General features: G+C 37.7%; 1 protein-coding gene across 1 annotated transcript in view; it reads right to left on the bottom strand.

Annotated features, from left to right (window-relative positions):
• Positions 1 to 1,025: 1,025 nt before the first annotated feature.
• Positions 1,026 to 25,051, bottom strand: part of LOC131525847 (oxysterol-binding protein-related protein 10) — a 42,348-nt gene continuing 18,322 nt past the window's right edge. Inside the window, 11 exon segments of the mRNA XM_058753809.1 lie at positions 1,026 to 1,923; positions 2,635 to 2,788; positions 4,162 to 4,344; positions 4,430 to 4,616; positions 7,311 to 7,782; positions 7,865 to 8,008; positions 8,738 to 8,923; positions 10,874 to 10,904; positions 13,209 to 13,215; positions 17,073 to 17,238; positions 20,182 to 20,373. Coding sequence (XP_058609792.1) covers positions 1,879 to 1,923; positions 2,635 to 2,788; positions 4,162 to 4,344; positions 4,430 to 4,616; positions 7,311 to 7,782; positions 7,865 to 8,008; positions 8,738 to 8,923; positions 10,874 to 10,904; positions 13,209 to 13,215; positions 17,073 to 17,238; positions 20,182 to 20,373 — 1,767 coding nt within the window. The 3' untranslated portion in view covers positions 1,026 to 1,878.

Below are 25,051 nucleotides of genomic sequence, written 5' to 3'. Positions count from 1 at the left end.
ATTACGGCATATTTAATTTGTTTCCACTGATGTCCTGAAGCGTGCTTCAGCTTCCTAGCGCACATTTATCTAGGTTAAATGTTTAAACTAACATTTTGATATGCTTTAAGTATTTTATATCTATAGATTTTATTTTCGGCAAGTCGTCATTACATCGTATGACATTGTCTCATTTGAGGCTCATAAGTTTCTTCATATTGCGTTAGTAGCCTATCTCATAACAGCAAATCAGTAAAAGAATAAAAATTGCACTACGAAAGATCTCCATGATTAGCCTGTTTTTGCACTTCCTGTTTTCCCTGCTTGAGAATTTCATCCAATGAATGGATGACCTTGGCACACGTGTGGTTTTGTTTACAATTTCTGGTTCACTTGCAAAAAGGGCAGTGTGAAAGCGAACTGCACTAAACAAACAAAATCAACATTGTATTTAGTCCGGACCAAAGCAAGTGAACTAGCGGACTTTCCTGGTGTGAATACACCTTTAAGACACAGGAAGAAAAAGTTTTCCACCTTTATTTTTTGTTCCCTTCATTTTGCAGTTCAGCGCTTCTGTAGAAAGTGTGAATTGTGAAAAGAATGTTTGTTTTATTCTGTGGGCAGAAATAAGCTTCCATAAGTATCATATCCACCTTTCTGCATTTACGTTACAAATGGCTGAGCAGCTCTTATGCTAAAAATTTGGTGGATAGTGTCCCTTTAAATTTTAAATCAGGACATACAGCAATGCCTGCTGGGAACCTACAGTTCAGATCAATGGACGTCATAATGGTGATGTTGTTAATATAAAGTCACAGGACTGAGTGAAGGCCTCTTAAAAGTGCATCAGAATTGCGGAGGAGCAAAGCGATGTCAAATCTCTCGGGTAAAATCTCATTTAATGGCCAATTAGTTTGAACAATAGCGTTCTGTCAGCAGGCTTCAGTAATTAGCAGTGACTCATGAAGAGGATATTGATTGACCAGACGCGCTCATTCATTTAACATTTAACTCAATCACACCACCATCAGCTCACCTGAGCAGTGAAACACAACCATTTTCATCCATTTAATGTCTGCTGATTCATCTCAAACATAATATCATCACTTATTCATCTGTCAAGAACATGTGCAGATCATATTTCATCGCAAAATACTGTTTTATTTCTTAACTAAACATAAGAAACTGAAGCTTATTTCAGGACCATCAAGATTTATTTAAAATAATTGTGAAGTATTTCTATATTGTATTTGTTGTACAACTAAGTTATGCTGATTTAATTAAAATATTATAGGCTATTACAATATTAATTTGTTGTAATGGAGTAAAAAAATAGGATATTACAGTTATAATAATTTAGGTGGGAAATGTGTATTTTTTATTAAAATAATGTCACAATGCAAAAACCTTATAATGTATTATGTATTATTAATTATATAATTATGATATAATTGAATTTATACAATGTATAATTTAACTTACAATTTAATTATGAATTATTACAATATAATGTATATTAAAGAATATATATATATATATATAATATTGGGGTGAAATATGAGCTGAAATACTGTTTAAATTTGATTCTGAACATCTTGACCATATGTTAAATGCACACTGGAAGGAAATCCATGACTGTCTTACTCTGTTAACAAATCATCTAATAACAGATCACATAAATACTGTGTACATGTGCATATCCACAAAGGCTTGGTTATAATCGTGAAAAATAATATATAATTTATACAGTGTATAAAAGGCATGTTCTATGTGTTCTCATATATACACACTGGTTTCTGTACAGTCTGTAGTGTGATGCATCATTATTCTCCTGTTTTTGATTTTTGCTGTTTGTTTTCAGTCCCTGTGTTCGTCTGATCTGCGTTCGTCTTCCTTTCTTCAGTGTGTTTTCCATAAGGGGTTTCTGTAGACCCATCCGTCCCCCTGCACACAGACAAACACCTTCATCAGCTTCACACCAGAGAAACTCCAGGAAAACGGTTATAAAGGTTTCATCTTAGCTGCATAAGAGAGATAAGCTTCTCAATCTTAATGATCAATATTTCCCAAAGTTTTCTAATGTATTTTCTTCAGATTTATAGTTTGTCAGGTTTGATCGAGGCGGTTTCAAGGTGTGTTCAAGTCATGTCAGATAGATCGTATTTATGAGTTGAACGCACATGAACGCCACCACAAAGTCGTTGTTACAAGTGGGAAACTCAATTTTCTTTAAGCCCTGAGTTTCCGAGTTGGGGGCATGTCAGTGAGAAAACGTGTCGGATGCAATGGACGCAGCCAAAGACTAGGCTATAGATATGCAGGCAGCGTCTGTATTGACGGTAAATTTGTTGAAATTAATAAAATGATAAATTTTTTGTAATGTAAATATTATATTATTGTGTAATTACCATAGAACATATAATAATTCAGTTTACATCACCTTCATAAACTGAAAAAAGCAAAAACACAATGAAGCACATTCTTTATTCATCGTTTTGCAGATGTAGAGTTTAAAAAATCTTTGAATTTTATGTAGAAAAGTTAAATCACCATCTTATTCCAACCAAAGAGACTTGAACGCACCTGACGTCGTTATTACGACTTTCAGTACGAACGTCCCAGGAGGACTTGAACGCAGCATCATCATGAACGCACCTCTTTGTTGAAGTATTTGGGTTTCCAGGGCATGTTGTTGGTGGCTCTCTGTCTCTCGTCTGATCGCTGGTCTTCCTCTAACACATGCTTGTGTTCAGTGGCCAGATCAACGTTTCCTTCCTTCAGCGCCACAGTCACATGCTGCCAGAGACGCCTGAGATCAAAAACACAGAATATCACAACTATATCAATGACCACAAAATTTAAAAAAATTGCTCACTAAGGCTGCATTTAGTTGTTAAAAATACTGTAAAATAAGCAATATTAAGAGATATTACAATTTAAATAGCCGTTTTCTATGTGAATATACTGTAAAATGTGATCATTGCTCCAGTCTTCAGTCACATGATCCTTCAGAAATCATTCTAATATGCTGATTTGCTGGAAACCATGATACACTGCAATTCCAAAGTATGGGCTTTCTAAATACCTTTTTAATAATAAGAAATTGACACTTCTATTCAGCAAAGGGGCATTAAATTGATCAAAAGTTAAATTAAGGCTACAAAATATTTCTGTTTCAAATAAATGCTGTTCTTTTGAACTTCTTTCATCAAAGAATCCTGAAAAATAAAAGTGTATCATCATGGTTTCCAGAAAAATATGAAGCAGCACAACTTTTCTCAACATTGATAATAATCAGAAATGCTTCTTGAGCAGCAACATATATATATACAGTGCCTAAATTTATTAGACCACCACCCAGTATGAGGTTTGTGCCACAGCTACCCTAAACTAACAATAGTGGCGATTACCAAAAATCATTTTTTATGTTTCTATAATGGTTAATCCACCAGTATGTGTACGATCTTTACAGTAGTGTTTCTAATGCTAAAATATAATTGTTGTTATCCATGAATTTTCAAATTTACTGTTTTACAAGAAAGGCAAAAAAAAAAGAAAAGTAAAGCACTTGTTTAATTTTTTTATTCAGATGCCCAATTACAGTCAGTAAACACAGTCTAATACATTTGTTAAGCACTGTATGTTCTTAACAAGTTTATTAGACCATCTGCCATAATAAAGAGAAAACACAAATATTGTAGAAATCTGTCAAAAAAACTAAACCTTTATTGACATTTATTAGGCAAATAACAAACTGAAATCAATCTATCTTTATTCACACATAACCAAAAAAAATAATAATTTGTATGGCCTCCTTTGGCCTTAAAAACAATGCCAGCAAAAATGCAAGCTGTTATCATGTACTTTTCCAGTTATTGACTGCATTTAGGCATCCGAGTAAAAAAAAAAAAATATTTTCTGTCTTTCTTGTAAAACAGTAAATTCCAAATTTAATGGATAAAATATATATTTCAGCATTAGAAACACTACTGTGACTATAGAGCATACAGATACTGATGGATCAACCATTACAGAAACATAAAAAATGATTTTGGTAACTGTGGCACAAATCTTACATTGGGTGGTGGTGGTCTAATAAATGTGTACATTTTGTGTATATATATATATATATATATATATATATATATATATATATAAATACAAGTAATCGAAGAGTTTTACCTGGACTCGGTCTGGCCCTGTTTGTCGACGGGGCGAATCATCTTCCTGATGATGGGCAGTTTGTTTGTGTCGATGACTTTGGTCTCTCCGCTGCTGTAGATGAACTCCAGCGTCCCGTTCCACTCGCCCTGAGCTTTACACACCACTATCCCGCTGGAGTTTTGCTTCACCTCTGCGCTGACCCTGAACACACACACCTTCATCATCATCATCACTCAGAGACTTCTCAAGTCTCAATCTTTAAGAATCAACGACATTGCTGACTGACCTGTGAACTTTGCCCCCGTAGAGGGGTTTGGTGTGGAATGTGACATTGGCCGAGTATCCGGTCTTGGCGCAACTGATGGTGACCTTTCCTCCGAGCTCCACCCACGGCACGGTGAGGATGGATCGAGCGTACGCACTCGGGAATGTAAACACGTACTCCTCCCCATGATCACGCAGGTACAGCACGCCTGAAGAGCACAGAGCAAAACCCTAAAGCAACACTGAGCACATCAAGCTTGAGATTTGTGTGTATGTTTCATCAGCACAGATAATCCATCAGGTTCACATCACACCAAGAGTCCAACGGGAAAACAAACTCCACCCTCGTGAACGCACTCACATTCACACAACACCTTTCACCCCTGAACTGAATTGTGACAGTGAAAATTATCTGCTAATGTAAAATCATGGAATAAATCTCATGAAATATATATATATATATATATATATATATATATATATATAAAATGTGACCCTGGACCACAAAACCTTAAGTCTTAAGTGTCAATTTTTCGAAACGATTGAGATTACATAATACATAATACATATTTTATACATAATCTGAAAGCTGAATAAATAAGCTTTCCATTGATGTATGGTTTGTTTGGATCGGACAATATTTGGCCGAGATACAACTATTTGAAAATCTGGAATCTGCAAAAAAATCTAAATATTGAGAAAATCGCCTTTAAAGTCGTCCAAATGAAGTTCTTAGCAATGCATATTACTAATCAAAAATGAAGTTTTGATATATTTACGGTAAGAAATTTACAAAATATCTTCATGGAACATGATCTTTACTTAATATCCTAATGATTTTTGGCATAAAAGAAAAATTTATAATTTCCACCCATACAATACATTTTTGGCTATTGCTACAACACTGTAAAAAATTTCCACCTATTTCAACTTAAAAACTTAAGTTTTGTGGCTGCCTTAAATTTTTAAGTATAAACAAATTACAAATACAAGTCATTTCAACTCACTTTGTAAAATCCTGACTGGCGCTGAATTGCTCTCTGTAAGCTGATTGGACTTTTCAGTATTAGTTGTTTCAACTAATCATGTCAAGTTAAAAAAAAAAAAGTAATCACTTGTGAACCTCAACAATGGTGACCATTTAAAAAAACAAACAAAAACAAACAATCATGCAGCAATGCATGCTGGGATCCATGGATGAGTTTTGTACTATGCTAGTACCCAGCATGCATTGCAGCATGAATTTTCTTTTTTTTCTTTTTTTATAATGGTCACCATTGTTGAGGTTCACAAGCTGATTCTTGATGTCTGTGTGAGTCTAATTGCTGCCATAGATTAAAACTTTTTGTGGACAAACTGTTTGGAAAGTCCTTTCTGTTAACTAACTCACAGAACCACTGGCTCTTAGAATCACTTTTACTATAATAAATATAACATTCATTTAATCAGAGATTAGATACACAATGAGATCAGTTTGCTAACAGATGATTGTCATTATAAACATATAACAAACAACTACTGATCATTTTCTTTGGTTAAGTTATAACAAATATGTTTGAAGAACACATGGTTACAACAGCCAGAGAAAAAGAGGAGGGGAAAAAGATAAGATCTTTTGTAGATGTCTGACAGAAATAAAGTCAGTCTGGTTCTTAATAAGTGGAGCTGGTGATGCTGTTTGTGGGGTTGTTTACTCAGATCTTGAGAGATTTAATGTATTTTATTTCAGTTGATTTCATCTAAGGCTGTGACTAAAATTAATTGTTCTTGTGTTTCTTTTTCTTCAGTGATTATGTTTGTTAACAGCAAGTGTTCATCACTAATGCTCAATTATCACTCAATTGCAATGTATATCTTATGTATATGTATATAAGTTCAGAGCACTCATAATTGTTAGTTTTATAAACTTAAATGGTTTAAGGCAATAAGTTTACTCAAACAGTGTGAGTTAACCTAACTTGTTGGGTGTTACAGTGCGCAAAAATAAGTCGAGAAAACATTTAAGTTGGCTCAATTTTTTTTTTTTTACAGTGTGCCAGTAAGTTAGAACTTAAAATGTTAAGTTCACTGAATTAAATTGGTCTCCCTGAATTTCAATAACATTAAACTGACTTAAAAAATCAAGTTGAATCTAGCATAACTTACAAAAAAAAGTTGAAATTGCTTAAATTATTTTTATGAGTTAAAGTAACTTTAAAACATAAGCTGTCATGACTTTTTCATCATGTCATTTTTTACAGTGAAATATACCCCAGCGACTTAAGACTGGTTTTGTGGTCCAGGGTCATACACACACACACACACACACACACACACACGCACACATACATACATACATATATAACTTTACTCAAGAGCAACTGGTAAACATACAGTAACATATGTAAGCATCATAAGTCCATCTCCTGTTGTCCTCTCACATCAAAATCCACCAACATATTTGTTTAGAGCTGTTTTTGACTGTTTTCGCTTATAAACTGGGCTTGATCTGTGCATATTTTTCTCCTGATTCAGACAAGATGACTTTTCACTGGAGAAAGCAATATTATGAATAATGGACGGTTTGAAAGGTCTTAATGTTGGACTAATTTCTAACAAACACAGTTTTTCACTTCACAAGACATTAATTGCTGGACTGGAGTGGTGTGGATTACTTGTGGATTATTGTGATGTTTTTATCAGCTGTTTGGACTCTCATTCTGACGGCACCCATTCACTGCAGAGGATCCATTGCTGAGCAAGTGATGAAATGCTACATTTCCCCACATCTGATGAAGAAACAAACTCATCTACATCTTGGATGGCCTGAGGATGAGTACATTTTCAGCTAATTTTTATTTTTGCATGAACAATCCCTTTAATTATGAAATTTACTAGCAACCTTTGAGTGAAAATTGACCCACCTTCTCCCACCATAGAGACGCCCACTGACATGCCCATGAACTTGCTCTTGGTCCAGATGTATGTGTTGACGCACATGCCTCTCTCTGCACACTCACAGTAAAACCCAGACACCGGAGGATGATGGGAAACCTGCTCCGCCACGAAACGCACCCTGTAACAGTCTGACCCCGCCCCTGTCGCCTCCTGATTGGTCCTGGGGTTGGTCTCAGTCCTTAGAGGGCAGACTCGATCTTGTGGAACCTCCCACGAGCAGTGGAAGGTCTCACCCAGCACGGGGTTGTAGGGCTTCTTGGCAACAGTGCCCTTACGTCCTTCATGGAAGGCGGTCATGTAATATTCAACGAAACGCACCATACGCTCCTCTGGCGTGCTTCCGGCAGAGATGGACAGGAACAGGTCCGGGTGCGCCATGAAGTTAGCGTACATCTCCAGCAGTGAACGCTTCTCCAGGATGAATGTGGGAAGAACAACCTGCACACAGATAGACATTTTAATGTCAAATGTAACTCTAATATTCCGCAATACTGGAGTGTTGTGTTGTTGTGATTCGCACCCGTGTGAGATCCATGCCCAGTTTGAGCTGAGACAGCAGATGCAGAATTATGCTCCTCTGGTCGTCCAACACACCCAGATCTTCTTCAGTGTTATCATCTGAATCCATCACCTCCTCCTCAGGAGAAATCACCTCCATCCCATCCTGTAGCAAACACATACATCAGATACATGATCTCACACACTAAATTTAAGCAGCAATATTCTATAAAATGAATAAAAGAATGAATACATAATATAAAACATAGAAAAACATATTTGATTATATTATTTGATTATATTATTTGTATCTCATTTATAATATAAAATTATATATATATATATATATATATATATATATATATATATATATATATATATATATATATATATATATATATATATATATATATATATATATATATATATATATATAATAAGGTAATAAATAAGGTAATCAACTTTTATTCCATAAGGATGAATTAAATGTATTAAGAGTGTAAATAAATGCTGTTTGTTTTAACTTTCTATTCATCAAAGAATCTTTAAAAAAAAAAAAAATCTCAGTTTCCACAAAAATATGAAGCATCACTACTGTTTCTTAAGCAGAAAATCTGCATATTAGAATGATTTCTGAAGAATCATGACTCTGAAGACTGAAGTAATTATGCTGAAAATTCAGCTTTGTTCACAGGAATAAATGACATCTTACAATATATTATATTAGAAAACTGTTATCTTAAACTGAAATAATATTTTACAATATTATATTTCTACTGTATTTTGGGAAAAACAAATGCAGCTTCAGTGAGCATAAAAATTTAAAGATTTCAAAAACTTACTGACCCAAAACTTTTGAACGGTAAAATATATATAATGCACCGTATTGTCTCACCTCGGTGTTCTGCAGCAGGTTTGTTTTCCTGAGGGAGGGCGAGGGCGAGGGCTCAGTGGAGCTCCGGGTAACAGCACCGCCATTCCTCAGACGTTCTCCTGAGGGCGACTTTGGGATGGTCCACAGGGGAACATTGTCTGCAGGGACGCAGAACACATGACCAGCAGTCAGCAGTTACACATCACGCTGAAACTCAAAACCAAATCAATTAGTGACCTTCAGTCTGCGTTCAGTCGGTCACACTGATGACCCTGATTAAAAATAAAAAAAACAGCCTTAGGTGGCTTACAGAGTTTAGCCAGTCGACAAATGCCCATCAAACTAAAACTGGAAACCAACTAAACCCAGCAAACCACCTAGGTGATTTTTTTTCAGCAGGAATGATTCACACCTTTCAACACAAACATCATATGCTGCTTTGAACGGCAGTTTTAACACTGTATTATTATTTATTTTATATATATAACCAATCAATTGTAGATTAATTCTGCAGCAGTTCAGTGTGTTGTAGAAAGATGTGAAGTATCTTTAAGCTCTTGTACTGATGCAGAAACATCTCAAATTCTCATTACATCATGATCATAGCATCCTGAGAGCTGCATGAACTTAGCATCTGCTCTCACAATATTTGTGATCAGCTGATGTCAAGTTTCTTACATTCAGACAGATTCAGCCACATATAATTTATGACAGAACTGAGATGTAAATAGTTTGTCTTTGTGACATTGTGGCCCATTTTTAGCTGTAGATTATTTACCTTTTAATAAAATAGATAGATAGAAAACTAAACAGACTTTAGTAAAGATGCATCAAAAAGAAAACAGAATATCACAAACTGAACCTGTTAATTTCCTTCAAGATATTAACTTATGAAAATATTAATTTATAAATGCATGAGATGCATGAGGCTCTCTTTAGAAATCATCTACTCTTAGAAAAAGTGAAATAAACAACCACTGCTTGTACAGAAGTCTTATCATTTACATTAAAAAAAAAATCACTTTTGATGACTATATACAGACTGTTTACTTGAACTCTAGCCCGCATGACTAATATCAGAAACACTCTAGAGAGATTTACTAATGCTTTCCCTCGACTCTCCTCACTGATATACCCAAGAAAATAATAAAAATCACGAATGAGATCTTACTGTTTGCTCTGAGAGTACATGGAGATTATATGGAGTCTTTCACAGATGAATGTTTGATACTTAGCGGGATAGTTCACCTAAAAATGAAAATTCTGTCATTACTCACCCTCATGTCGCTCCAAACCCGTAGGATCTTTGTTCATCTTCGGAACACAAATTTTTTTTTTTTTTTTTGATGAAATCCGAGAGCTCTCAGACACTGCATAGACAGCAAGGGTACAACCATGGTCAAGGCCCAGAAACGTAGTAAGGACATCGATAAAATGGTCCATGTGACATCAGTGGTTCAAACGTAATTTTACAAAGCTACAAGAATATTTGTGTGCAGAAAATAAAAATAAAAATCACAGTTGAACCACTGATGTCACATGGACCATTTTAACAGTGTCTTTACTATGTTTCTGTGCCTTGAACGTGATAGGACCGTTGCGGTCTATGAAGAGTAAGATTTCAAAAAAAAAAAAAAAAACGTGTGTTCTGAAGACGAACAAAGGTCTTGCAGGTGTGGAATGACGTGTCACAAACAGAGTCGGGAACCAGAGGTGAGTGAAATAAGATGATTTATTAACAGGTTGAATGCAGATCGTGAGGAGAGAATGACAGGTGAGTATCTTGGAGGATGGAACAGTTCAGTGGGTCTTAGCTGTCATCTGATCAGAGTATCTTTACAGGATCGATGGAGAGCGGGAACCAGGAGTCAGGGGGTCTCTTGACGGGGTGTCGCAGGAGGATCGTAGGAGAAGGTCTGGGAAACAATAGGCAAGTATAAACACATGTAAGCAAGAGTGGAGTCGGGTTACTGTTTGGGTGGTGAACTGTAGACCGGACGATGAGTGTGAGAGAGAGTGTACTTATGGGAGTGCTGATGAGGGATTGCAGGTGTGGGTGATTAGAACTCAGGTGATTGTGATCTGGTGATTGCTGTTGACGGCGGTGACTGTGACTCTCTGAGCAGGGAAACGTGGAATGTGGGGTGAATTTGATACCTGGGGGGGGTATTTGGAGCTGGTATGTGACCTCGTTGATCTGCCTCTGGATTGTGAACGGACCAAAATAGCGGGGACTCCGCTTCTTGCAGTGCAGGCAGAGTCGCAGATCTCGGGTGGATAACCACACCCGGTCTCCAGGGTGGTAGATGGGAGAGGGAGCGCACTGGGCATCCACAAAGACCTTGTCTCCGCACTGCCCGCTGGAGGTGGATGTGAGCTGAGTCCCACACCCTCTCGCTCGCCTGGAACCAGTGGTCTACAGCTGGAACCTCCGATGGCTCTCCTGTCCACAGGAAGAGTGGGGGTTGGTAGCCGAGTAAGCACTGGAATGGCGTAAGGCCCGTGGTGTTCTGACGGAGGGAATTCTGTGCATACTCGGCCCACAGGAGGAAGTATGCCCGGAGGTACTGTCTGAGTTCTTGGATCTTCTGCTCAGTCTGGACATTTGTCATGGGAAATTAACTGTGGACCGCGATCAGACACAATGTCTTCTGGTACTCCGAAGTTCCTGAATATGATGGAATAAGTGTTCCGCAGTTTCTAGGGCCGTTGGCAATCCACGGAGAGGAATCAGCTTGGATCCCTTTGAGAAGCGGTCCACTGCTAATAGGATGCAGGTACTTCCCTCAAAGTCTGGGAGGTCAGTCACAAAATCGATTCCCATATGTGACCAGGGTCGACGAGGAATGGGAAGAGGTATGAGCTTGCCCACCGGCAGATGACGAGGAGTCGAGGACATGGCACAGACTGAGCAACTGCGGACGTACCTGATGATGTCACGGGACATACTGGGCCACCAGTACCGAGCTTGGAGCGAGAGGGTCCGTTGGCTGCCTGGATGTCCAGAGCCCGGTATGTTATGAACTGAACCCAGAAGGGATTGCCGTTGGGAAGATGGAACGCAAGTCTTCCCTTCTGGGCCTCTCAGCGGAGCAGGTTCAGTGAGAGTGACGGTTCTGATGTCCTTGTCGATGTTCCAGACAATGGGGTTGACAATGAGGGGTGGAGGGAGAATTGGCTTGGGATTTGTGGGAGAATCAGGCGAGTATAGACGGGATAGAGCGTCAGCCTTGCAGTTACGGTTGTGGTAAAGAACAGGGCCCAGCGGGCTTGTCGGGGGTTGAGCCTTTTTGCTTCACGGAGGTACTGGAGGTTTTTGTGATCGGTGATGACTGTGAAAGGATGATTGGCTCCCTCCAGCCAATGCCGCCACTCTTCTAGGGCCAGCTTGATGGCTAATAGCTCCATGTTACCAATGTGGTAATTTTGCGCCGCTGGGGTCAGTTTCTTGGAATATTAAGCGCAAAGCTGGAGGTGTGGAGGCTCATCATACTGCTGGGACAGCACGGCCCCGACCCCCGTGGTGGAGGCGTCCACTTCCAACACGAATGGCACATGGGGGTCTGGATGACGAAGGATGGGGGCCGTGTTGAATGTGGTCTTGAGGCTTTCAAAGGCTTTGTGGGCGCTGGAACTAAAGGACAGGGACTTGGGCTTTCCACGGAGCAGGGTGGTAAGCGGGGCTGTGAGCAGACTGAAACCCTTGATGAACCGGCGATAGAAATTGGCAAATCCAAGGAATCTCTGCAATTCCTTAACAGACTGGGGAGTCGGCCATTCCGTAACTGCTGTTACCTTCCCCTGATCCATCTGGATGCCTTCCTCTCCGATGATGTAGCTGAGGAACTGCACCGTGGGACGATGGAACTCGCATTTCTCTAGCTTTAGGTACAGATGGAATTGCCTGAGTTTTTGAAGGACCTGCACAACGTGGTGGCGATGGTCGGCCAGGTTCTGGGAGTAAATAAGGATGTCGTCGATATAGACTATAACAAAGCGGTGGAGGAACTCCCGGAACACCTCGTTCATGAACTCCTGGAAGACTGAGGGGGCGTTGGCAAGGCCATACGTCATCACAAGGTATTCATAGTGGCTGAAGGGAGTAATGAATGCCGTCTTCCACACGTCGCCCTTCCGGATCTGAACGAGGTTGTATGCACTGCGCAGGTCCATCTTAGAGAAGATGCGGGCCCCACGGAGTTCCTCGAGGGTGGCCGGGACCAGGGGAGGTGGATAGGGGAGCTTGACAGTCTGGGCGTTCAGAGCTCAATAATCAATGCATGGCCTCAAGCCCCCATCCTTCTTACCCATGAAGAAGCTTGCTGCCGCTGGTGAACTGGATGGCCGTATGTACCCCTGATTAAGAGCCTCCTTGATGTAATCCCCCATAGCCTTGCGCTCCGGGATGGACAGCGGATACACTCTACCTTTGGGGAGTTTATATCCAGGCAGCAGATCTATGGCACAGTCCCATGGCCGATGAGGTGGTAACTGAGTGGCTGCCTGCTTGCTGAAGACATCCTGGAACGCCCTATAATCAGATGGGATCATGGGAGTCTTGCTGGACTCGGGACTCTCAACTCGCGTGGAGGCGACCTGAGCGGTGGGTAACTTGAGGTGGCCGTGGAATTTCCCTGAGACAGTGTTGATGACACCATTCACTCCAGCGAATTACCTCACTGGATTCTCATCTGATCTCTGGAGAATGGAGTATGAGCCAGGGGTGTCCCAGGATGATATCCACAGTTGGTCCCTCCAGTACCAGAAATTTGATCTCTTCCTCATGCAGATTGCCGATCTTGAGCTTCATCGGAGGAGACTCGAACTTCACATACCCACGTCCTAGCAGCTTTCCATTAATTGTCTCGACTCGGAGCTCCCGGGCATGCCATTGGCGGGGTAGGCATAAGCGGCTTAGGAGGTCTTGGGAGATTAAATTGCCTGAGGAGCCTGAGTCGACCAGGGCAGAGGCTGAAACGGATTGGGCTGGAGTGAATAGTTGCACAGTAAGCACAGGAAGCTTGGAAATTATAGGATCTGTCTGGAGAGTACTCACCGCTGGACGTGGGGGTTTGATGGGGCACGATCTGATGAAGTGGTCTGCAGAAGCACAGTAAAGGCGCAGCCCAGCTGCCAATCGGCGGGCACATTTGTGGCTGGAGAGATGAGCTCTGTCTACTTGCATGGGTTCTGGGGGACCGGTGGCGATTGAGACAGGGTGGTGAGCGGCTTCGGTGGTGTGGCAGGCAGATAGGCGTTGGGAGATTCGGTTATCCCTTTGCATAAAGTTTTCCAATCCTACAGTATCATCATATAAATTGCCATCTGAGCACAGATAGTAGTATCTAATCCCTGCCGAAAAGCGCTGAGGAGAGCCGCTTCGTTCCAACCGCTAGTTGCCGCCAGAGTACGGAATTGCAACGTGTACTCCTTGGTAGAGGAAGTGCCTTGATGCAGGCGCAGTAGCTGGTCCTTCACCGAGAGCGCTCCGGTAGCTGATCCAAACACCTCCTTGAAATGGTGAGTGAATGCTTCATAGGAATTTGTTATGGCAGTATTGGCGTCCCATATGGCTCTAGCCCATGTTAAGGCTCGACCGATGAAAAGGGAGATTACCTTGGAGGCTACCTTGGAGCGCTCGGTAGGAAACTTCTGTGGCTGCGTCTCGATATACAATGCCTGTTGTAGGAGAAAGCCGCCACACTCACGAATCACCCGCATAGGCAGCCAGCAATGCCATGGGACTGGAAGAAGCAGATTGAGGGGGTGGTGCTGGTAGAAGCGAGGCGCAAAGAGTGTTGACCAGCTCCTCCAGGATTTCGGAAGGTGATGAAGGCTGGGGATCCATGGGAGTAACGGTGCAGGTCTGGTCTTCTGTCACAAACAGAGTCGGGAACCAGAGGTGAGTGAAATAACTAGGTGATTTATTAACAGGTTGAATGCAGATCATAAGGAGAGAATGGCAGGTGAGTATCTTGGAGGTTGGAACAGTTTAGTGGGTCTTAGCTGTCAGCTGATCAGAGTATCTTTACAGGATCGATGGAGAGCGGGAACCAGGAGTCAGGGGGTCCCTTGACGGAGTGTCACAGGAGGATTGTAGGAGAAGGCCTGGGAAACAACCGGTATGTATAAACACAGGTAAGCAAGAGTGGAGTCGGGTTACTGTTCGGGTGGTGAACTGTAGACCGGACGATGAGTGTGAGAGAGAGTGTACTTATGGGAGTGCTGATGAGGGATTGCAGGTGTGGGTGATTAGAACTCAGGTGATTGTGATCTGGTGATTGCTGTTGATGGCGGTGACTGTGACTCTCTGACAACATGAGGGCGAGTAATTAGTGACAGAATTTACATTTTTGGGTGAACTATCCCTTTAAATCCTCTTAAATCCGCTCTGAATAAGCAACCTCTGAACAATAAAATGCCAAAAAAGAAAACTGAAGACCCATTTACACCAAGAACAATAACCATATTAGTACACATCAACAGACTTTGGTATAACCCTGTTTATTATGAGTGCACTGCAGTTTTATCGTCTGTAGCTGTATAAACGCACTAGCTCTTTACAGCAGGATGGATTCTGATTGACTGTCGATTTTTTTAACGTTCATCAGCTGAAAAAAAAAAAAAAAATTCTGAAAGTTATGGTTCCTCTGTATCATTATCATTATGGTTGGACTCTGCGATTAATTTTTAGAACAATTTGTAATACTATATATTTATCGTAATTGTTATAGCCCTTGGTGTGAATGGACCTTCAAATTCTTAAAATTGTAAATCACAGGGAAAATGTTAACATTTAATACATTTTTTAAAATATATTAAAATACAAAATGTATTTTAAATTGTAATGCTATTTCACAATATTACTATTTTTACTGTATTTATATTAAAATAAATGCAACCATGTTGAGCAGAAGAAATTTCTTTCAGAAACACTGAAATGTTCCCAAACTTTTAAACAGTAAAGCCGCAGCTGAAAATAATTAAATAAAATGTCAAAAAATAAAAGTGATCCTTAAGACCATGATTCTCCTCGAAAACACTATATCAGACATCAAGCATCATTTCATATGAATTCATTCTTTTCTGAATAAACTGGAAAACAAATTCTCACACAGACCATGCATCCATGCACAGACCAGAACATGTGTAATGTTCCTGCTGATCATTGTGATGTAAAGCAAACGGTTCATGCAAACAAAACACACAATATGTATTTACCTGATTGGTGTTTCCCTCGTTTGGATCTGCAGGCCCCGCCCCGTTCACAGCCCCGCCCCTGCCAGAGCCCCGCCCCCTCAATGTATGTCACTAGCCCACAGACCTCAGTCAGAGATCAAAGATGTCATCTGAACTCATTCCTTTAATTCATTTCCGTAACATCAGAAACATTCTAAGCGATCAGTTTTGGATTCAGTTCATTCAGTACACCATTACGGTCTCATTTCCATCTAAATTTGAACTCATCTGAAGCATTCAGGGTGAGAGAGGAACAAGCATTTTCGGTCTCGTATTTTCAAAAATATTTTTTTACAAAACTGAAGAAAAACAGCATTAAACGAAGGCTGAAACAAAACGCAGTTTGTTCTCTCCAAACACAAGGAACAGAACCTGAGATCTGAAGATTAACATTCAAAACTGAAAATACAAAAGGAAAATACAATATTCAGATCAGGCACAGAGTCATTCAGCTCTCAAGTGTTTCTCCTTGGAGAAAGAAAGACATCAAAGGTGTCCATTCATATCAAGGAGTTCTCGTTTTGTGAATCAACATAAAAAATGAATAAAAATGCAAAACATAAAATCAAATAAAAAATCATGGCAATTGATTTTGACGCCCAGCGTGAAGCACCTGAGTCCATGTCAGGGTCAATTTGAAATGTTTTATTGGATCCACTGGGTCGTTTTGAGTTTTCAGGCACCTGTGTGTGTGTGTGTGTTTGTGTGTGTGTGTGTATGTATGTGTGATTCTTTGGCATGTAGTTCATCCAGCATTGAAAAGCAACTGGAATCAGATTCCAAACACTCACACGAATCATGCATTAACATGTTACACACTCAGCACGGATACAAATGATACAATCAGGCACAGAACCGAATGAACAAACGATTCAAATGAAGAGCCAAAATACAGATGAACTCACACAAACAGTGAACATGCGGCATGAACGACGAACAGCCCTTCAACAACATTTATTGCAAACGTTTAGCTGCACGGGCCCCGTTAGATACGGACAGGGGCCGCAGTCGACCTCGCCCTGATCTTTGGCCGGCTCCGGGTCTGGAGGACGCATGGGCGTCTGTAGGGTGTCCGTATTGGACTCACCGGAGGGCGGCCCGCGGTTGTGTCCGGCACTCTGCTGTAATATAGTCAGGCACTCGCCAAGGCAGCTCAGGGTGGCGGCAGAGGTGGCTTTCAGCAGCAGCAGGTCCTGATCCAGACAGGACAGGGATCCTCGCGTCGGCAGAGACTCGATGGACTGGACCAGACTCTTCTGCTGAACCTCGACCTGGTTCATAACCTGAAGAAATGAGGAAGGGGCTTTACTGCAGTCGACTGACAAGTGGCGCCATTCAGCTACACTCTTAAAAATAAAGCTTCTTTATTGGCATGAATGGTTCTATGAAAAACCTTGAACATCTCTGCAACCTTGCAAATGCAGAAAAGGTTCTTTATAGTCAAAAAAGGTTCTTTATATTTTTAAAATGTTCACTGAAAGGTAATTTGGGGAACTTCTATGGCATCATTGCAAAAACACCCTTTTGGAACCTTTGTTTTAAGACTGTATATTACTAACTAGAACACAACCCTTGAGATTAAACTGGTAAAAAATATCATCAGAAAACTCGCAAGTCTGTTTCAACAATAAAACACTGATTTTTTTTTTTTTACTTTTATTAATGAAGGATGCATAAAAGGTGACATTTACGATGTTGCAAAATATTTATATTTCACATAAATGCTGTTCTTTCTGAGTTTTCTATTCATCAAAAAATCGAGAAAATTAATATGTATTAATTTCCACAAAACATGAAGCAGCACAACTGTTTTCCACATTTATAATAATAAGACATTTTTCTTGAGCAGCAAATCAGCATATTAGAATGATTTCTGAAGGACCATGTGACTCTGAAGACTGGAGTAATGATGCTGAAAATGCTTTGCATCACAGAAATAAATTATATTTTAAATATATTCAAACAGAAAACAGTTACTTTAAATTATGTAATAATATTTCAAATTTGTACTGTTTTTACTGTATTTACAATCAAATAGCCCTAAATGTGGTCTTGGTCAGCAGATGGCACATTATTGTAAAGAATCTTTATATTTTTTAATCAGATCTTTCTCCATTTCTGAAATGACTGATTTAATCGAGGGCCTGAAATCAAAGCAGTAAAGTTTCAGCTGTGGTTGATGCGGACGATCACACAAGCCGTGTGTCGACAGATTTGACGGACGAGGTAATAATGTTTCAGCTGACGCAGGACTTATTTAATTCTCTAAATGATGCTCTGGCACAGAAATAAAATCCAACAGAGCTCAAACTGACAGTTTATATGAGGAGAAACATCTCTGTGGCGCTTCTTTATGCTCAGAGCTACAAAACCAGCTCAGTTTGTTCCTTATTTCTATTAAAGGAAAGAGATGTTTCCGGAGAAAGTCTGTGTGAAAATGCAGTATTCACATTCATGCATTTGGCATATGCTTTTATTCAAAGCGACTTACATTTTATTCAAGATAATAATCTTGAGAATTAAAAAGGACATTGTGGTGGGAAAAATTTGGGGTGAGTGGAAAAAATTCAGGTTGGGAGGAAAAAATAATTTGCAAATGTTTTGCGTTCTCTCCAGAAACTTTGCATTCTCTCGCAAAACCATTTGAGTTCGGACAAACGCTTCCTGTTTACTTTGCAGCTTGCAGTGGTTACAGCTCGTATGTTCACAATGGAGCGGTTCATAAAGTATTATTTTGAACTTGGACTCAAAGTAATACAGTCAGTGCTTATTTCGAGGCACGAAACGCTTAATGTGGCTTAATGTTTTAAAACAGTGACATTGGAGGACTAAATTCGATAATAAATCCTGATAAAAATTATTAGGCTAACATTAATAACCTTATTAATAGTATTACTATTAATAAAGCAGAATATGAACGCAACGCCCTGCACGTTAAGCCTTTTCTTCCCCATAGAAAACGCTTAAGGCTATAATGAAAGGTTCATACAGCTGGTATGTTCACAATGGAGCGGTTCATAGAGTTTTTATTTTGAACTTTGACTCAAGTATAAAGAAATACAGCCAGACTGTGGTTAGTTCAAGGCATGGTTTTGGGACATTCTAAAACGCTTTAATGTGACTTAATGTATTAAAACAGTGACATTAGGACCAAATTCTATTGTTAGGTTTATATTAATAACCTTATTAATAATATTACTATTAATAAAGGAGAATAGCCCAGAATATGAATGCAACGGATTTGGTATTTTTAAATCACCGTTTTTATTATAGCCTACCTTAAGCGTTTTATGGGGGAGAAAAAGCTTAGGCTACGTGCAGGGCGTTGCGTTCATATTCTGGGCTATTCTGCTTAGTAATATTATTAATAAGGTTATTAATATTAGCCTAATAATTTTATCATCTTTTATTATTATCGAATTTGGTCCTTCAAGTCACTGTTTTAAAACATTAAGCCACATTAAGCGTTTTATTATGTCCCAAAACCGTGCCTTGAACTAAGCACTGACTTATTAATTTATTTGAAACCTAGTTCAAAATAAAACTCTATGAACCGCTCCATTGTGAACATACGAGCTGTGACCACTGCATGCTGTAAAGTAAACAGGAAGAATTTGTCCGAACTCAAATGGTTTTGCGAGGGAATGCAAAGTTTCTCGAGGGAACGCAAAAGTTTTGCGAAAGAACGCAAAAGTTTTGCGAAAGAACGCAAAACATTTGAAAATAATTTTTTCCTCCCACCCCGAATTTTTCCCACCACAATGTCCTTTAAAGGACTCCGTAGTAATCCAATAGAAGAAGACATTTGTGAGAAGTACAAACGAAGCAGAACCAGTAGAGTGTGGCTAAGCCTTACAAAACTACAATCAAAAGTGTTGTCATGTTTAAAGGGGGATACAGCCTACTCACAGTGAAGTTTTCGAGCTAAAAAGTTCTGTATACACAAGCAGCGCTTCACAGTTAGCGAACATCCGCATGCTGCTGAGCAGCATTCAGAAGAATATGCAAATATGTGCTGCGCAATTTCCCCTCAATAACTAAATAAAACAACTAAAATGCTAGTAGGAAGAAAGCATCTGATCATAGCAATGTGGATATGTTTGCAACAGCTCTGCAATTCATCAAGTCACGTTTATTTATATAGCGCTTTATACAATAGATCGCTATAAGCAAGCAGCTTTACAGTATTAAGCATCAGTACAGTGTTTGAGGCGTGTGTGTCTGACCTCTTTGACCTCCAGGAGGCGCTCTGGGTACTGGTTTTTGGCACGGCGGGCGGCTGCAGGCGACTTGTGGTGCGTGATGGTAACGATGTTGCTCTGAGGCCCGTGGTGAGGGAGATGTCTCTGACATGCAGGAGAGGAAGACGGAGGGAGGTGAGGAAGCAGAGAGAAACTCCGCGTCCGGCCCGACGAACCCTGAGACTCACAGAGAGAGATGGTAAACAAAAACCTTCCCATTCACAGATACACATAATACAGTCTAATGAGCAGTGAATGCAGAATTACAGGTGCATTCACACTGCAATCACACTCCAGAAAACACAAGCCACAGACGTCACAACCAGAAAACATTACACTATCAAACTCGCCTTCACACAACTGCTACATACACTAAAGCTTCAGAACTATACCGATATATAAAAGAGCCTGATATATTATCAAAAAACACTGAAACCTTCAAACATCCTAGTTAATGCATTAACATATGCAACTAATTAAATGATGATTAAATCAGGGATATTATCATTAAATAAAACAAACAAACAAAAAAATCATTTCTTGAAATAAAATAAATGTTAACTGAAGTAAAATATATTAAGCTTGTTGCCACAGCAACATTTCTCATTTTCATTTAGTTTCAGCTCAAGTGCTTTAGTTAACTTGATTTTATAAAATAACTCAAACGTAAACGGAAATAAATAAAAATAAAATAAACTATATAGACATATTTAAAAAATAATAATAATAATGACAATAACACACAACAAAGTTACTAAAACTTGAAATAAAATTCAAATGAAAACTAAATGCAAAAACAAAAACTAATTAAAACTATTAATAAAACTTTAACTGTGTAGTATATCATTTCAATGACACTAACAATGTTTTAATGCCGTTAATGCGTGTAATCAGTTATGTAATCAGGCATTATAACTTTGTGGTTGCTAAAGTTTGTACCGAAAATTTTGAGCTGATTAAAACAGGATTTTCTCACACATGCACAGACATCAGCGAAGCATCTGTTTATCACTAAATTGGTAACTTATAAATCAAACCTAGATGTGATGTGTAACAAAAGTCAATTTAGCGTGTTTGTGCGGTGAAGAGTAATGATCAATGAGAATCAATAAGGGAAAAATCACCCATGAGTGATTCACAGAAATGTGAAGAGAACTGCGTCTTTACAGTACGATTAAATCCATAAAGTGAGGAAAGCTGTTTTCAGTATCGAATATGTTGATAAATGAATATGTGTATTGGTGTGTGTTTTGATGCAGTTTGAGGATAATCGGTTTGTTTTTGTGTTTGAGCTGCTACTCTGATGTGAGTGTCATTCACACAGATTACTGTACTTCACAATCACACAAGCACCTGTTACTGAGTTTACTCAGAACTCAGTGTGTTAATTACAACAAGATGATGCAATTAATCACAACAATTCACAGCCTTGAATATAACATTATATGAGCCTGTAATGAAGTGAATCACAGAGTAGAAGTAGGTCAGATGTTCACACAGACCGGTGTCTCTCTCTCTCTCTCTCTCTCTCTCTCTCAGTAAAACACTATAGCGCTCTATCTCTCAGGTGAACTGAGATGTGTGTGTGTGTGTGTGTGTGTGTGGGCCGAACACATTCTGACAGCGAACGTGGGCACAAAGCAACCGAAGCCAAATGTTGTCCCACAGGCCTGAAATCATTTTTAAAATAAAACATTCATTTTATTTAGTGCAGTGTGTGGTGCAATGATATTTCTAGCCAAAGACATTATTAGACATTTTATCAGTGATCTTCATTCTTATTAGTTCATGTATTAAAGCATTAACACTGCACTGAATATATTGCAAGAAAACTGATGTATCAGGAATTTTGTCATTGCATCATGACTCAATTAATCAAAAATTTCCCATAAATACTGTTTAGTTAGTTACCTTTAAAAAATGAATGAATGCCAAAAATGAATGAATTAATAAATAAATAAAAATTATGAGTAATTTTTTATTAATTAAATGAATAACACAACAAATAAATATCTCATCTTTGGAAAAAAGTCTTTAGATCTTTTTAGTGCTTTAGGCTTGGAATTAGTAATGCAACTATGCAACAAAAAAAAAAGTATTCTTAATACTTAATGAGTATGTTTGTCTTTTTTTTCCTGTTAACATCTCAAAATCCTTGAAATAGGATAAGTAAGCTATGGAGTAAGACAAAACACACTCATATTTAAGATACAATCTATAACAACAAGTCATAATTTCTCATGCAGTGTTCTTTCTCAAGTACGTGTATCTTGTTTCAAGGACTTTCAGTGATATTTTAACTAGAAAACTAATTTAAACAAGTTTTTTGCAGTATGCAGGTAACGTATTTAGGATTTTGGTTAACCGTATAAAAAGTGGACATTGAAAAAATGCTTATTTATTAGTGCTGGGCAACGATTAATCGCGATTAATCGCATCCAAAATAAAAGTTTTTGTGTACATAATATATGTGTGTGTATTGTGTGTATTTATTATGTATATATGAATACACACCCATGTATGTATATATTTAAGAAAAATGTGTTATGTTTATATATTAAATATATTTATATATCATATAAATTATATTAATAAATATATACATGTAAATACATGTAAATCTTTTCAAAATATATACTGTATGTGTGTGTCTTTATATACACATAATAAATATACACAGTACACACAGATATATTATATAAACAAAACTTTTATTTTGATGCGATTAATCGCGATTAATCGCATCCAAAATAAAAGTTTTGTGTACATAATATATGTGTGTGTATTGTGTGTATTTATTATGTATATATGAATACACACCCATGTATGTATATATTTAAGAAAAATGTGTTATGTTTATATATTAAATATATTTATATATCATATAAATTATATTAATAAATATATACATGTAAATACATGTAAATCTTTTCAAAATATATACTGTATGTGTGTCTTTATATACACATAATAAATATACACAGTACACACAGATATATTATATAAACAAAACTTTTATTTTGGATGCGATTAATCGCGATTAATCGCATCCAAAATAAAAGTTTTGTGTACATAATATATGTGTGTGTATTGTGTGTATTTATTATGTATATATGAATACACACCCATGTATGTATATATTTAAGAAAAATGTGTTATGTTTATATATTAAATATATTTATATATCATATAAATTATATTAATAAATATATACATGTAAATACATGTAAATCTTTTCAAAATATATACTGTATGTGTGTGTCTTTATATACACATAATAAATATACACAGTACACACAGATATATTATATAAACAAAACTTTTATTTTGGATGCGATTAATCGCGATTAATCGCATCCAAAATAAAAGTTTTGTGTACATAATATATGTGTGTGTATTGTGTGTATTTATTATGTATATATGAATACACACCCATGTATGTATATATTTAAGAAAAATGTGTTATGTTTATATATTAAATATATTTATATATCATATAAATTATATTAATAAATATATACATGTAAATACATGTAAATCTTTTCAAAATATATACTGTATGTGTGTGTGTGTGTTACCTGTGCGTCAATGTGTTCTGAGTTCGGTCCACACACAGATGCTCGTCACAATCTTTGAGTTTCCTCATCTGTGAACAACAACAGATCAGATTACGCCTTAGCAAAGAGCTCTCAAGATGACTTAAAATGATTTCAAATATGACAAATGCTAAAACAACTATCAAGATCTATCTTATTTTTTTTATTTTTAGAAACTATTGCAGGACTTCCCATAGATTCAAATAAGTTTCAGGGCTTTGAATATTGTTGTGCACAGTGAGAGGCCTCGGAGCCAAAATGGCTGATCCACTGCCTTAGAAACTATATTAGTGAGCTTATCTCATAGACTTTAATTGTTTTTCTATCAGATTAGTGATCTTTTCTATCTCCTGACCTTAAAGACCCTCACAGAAAACCGTGCACATAATTAAATTTGCATAAAAGGCAGCAAATGGACCATTCATGAGTCTTTTCAATTAGTGACGGCACATTGAATGTCTTCAGGAGTCACTCATCATGATATTTCACTGTATTAGTGAGGATATTTGACCCTCACAAGTATACAGTATGCAAAACTTTACACACGCTACCCAAAATCTCTCAAATGCAAAAACGGAATCTCCTAAAACACTTTCCTGCTCTCCTCAAACATACTCCCCAATGTATGTGTGTGTCTTTATATACACATAATAAATATACACAGTACACACAGATATATTATATAAACAAAACTTTTATTTTTATGCGATTAATCGCGATTAATCGCATCCAAAATAAAAGTTTTGTGTACATAATATATGTGTGTGTATTGTGTGTATTTATTATGTATATATGAATACACACCCATGTATGTATATATTTAAGAAAAATGTGTTATGTTTATATATTAAATATATTTATATATCATATAAATTATATTAATAAATATATACATGTAAATACATGTAAATCTTTTCAAAATATATACTGTATGTGTGTCTTTATATACACATAATAAATATACACAGTACACACAGATATATTATATAAACAAAACTTTTATTTTGGATGCGATTAATCGCGATTAATCGCATCCAAAATAAAAGTTTTGTGTACATAATATATGTGTGTGTATTGTGTGTATTTATTATGTATATATGAATACACACCCATGTATGTATATATTTAAGAAAAATGTGTTATGTTTATATATTAAATATATTTATATATAAAAAGTGCTAATGTGAATATTGGTGGAATTTGTATTTTTTCATATTTTTGTATTTTGAGACTGAGGTGGGAGAATGTGGTTTTTGAAG

This window comes from Onychostoma macrolepis, chromosome 19, assembly GCF_012432095.1.
Source record: "Onychostoma macrolepis isolate SWU-2019 chromosome 19, ASM1243209v1, whole genome shotgun sequence".
NCBI classification, from domain to species: domain Eukaryota; kingdom Metazoa; phylum Chordata; class Actinopteri; order Cypriniformes; family Cyprinidae; genus Onychostoma; species Onychostoma macrolepis.
The sequence above is the reverse complement of the archived record's forward strand: the minus strand, read 5'-3'. Positions and strand labels throughout refer to the sequence as shown.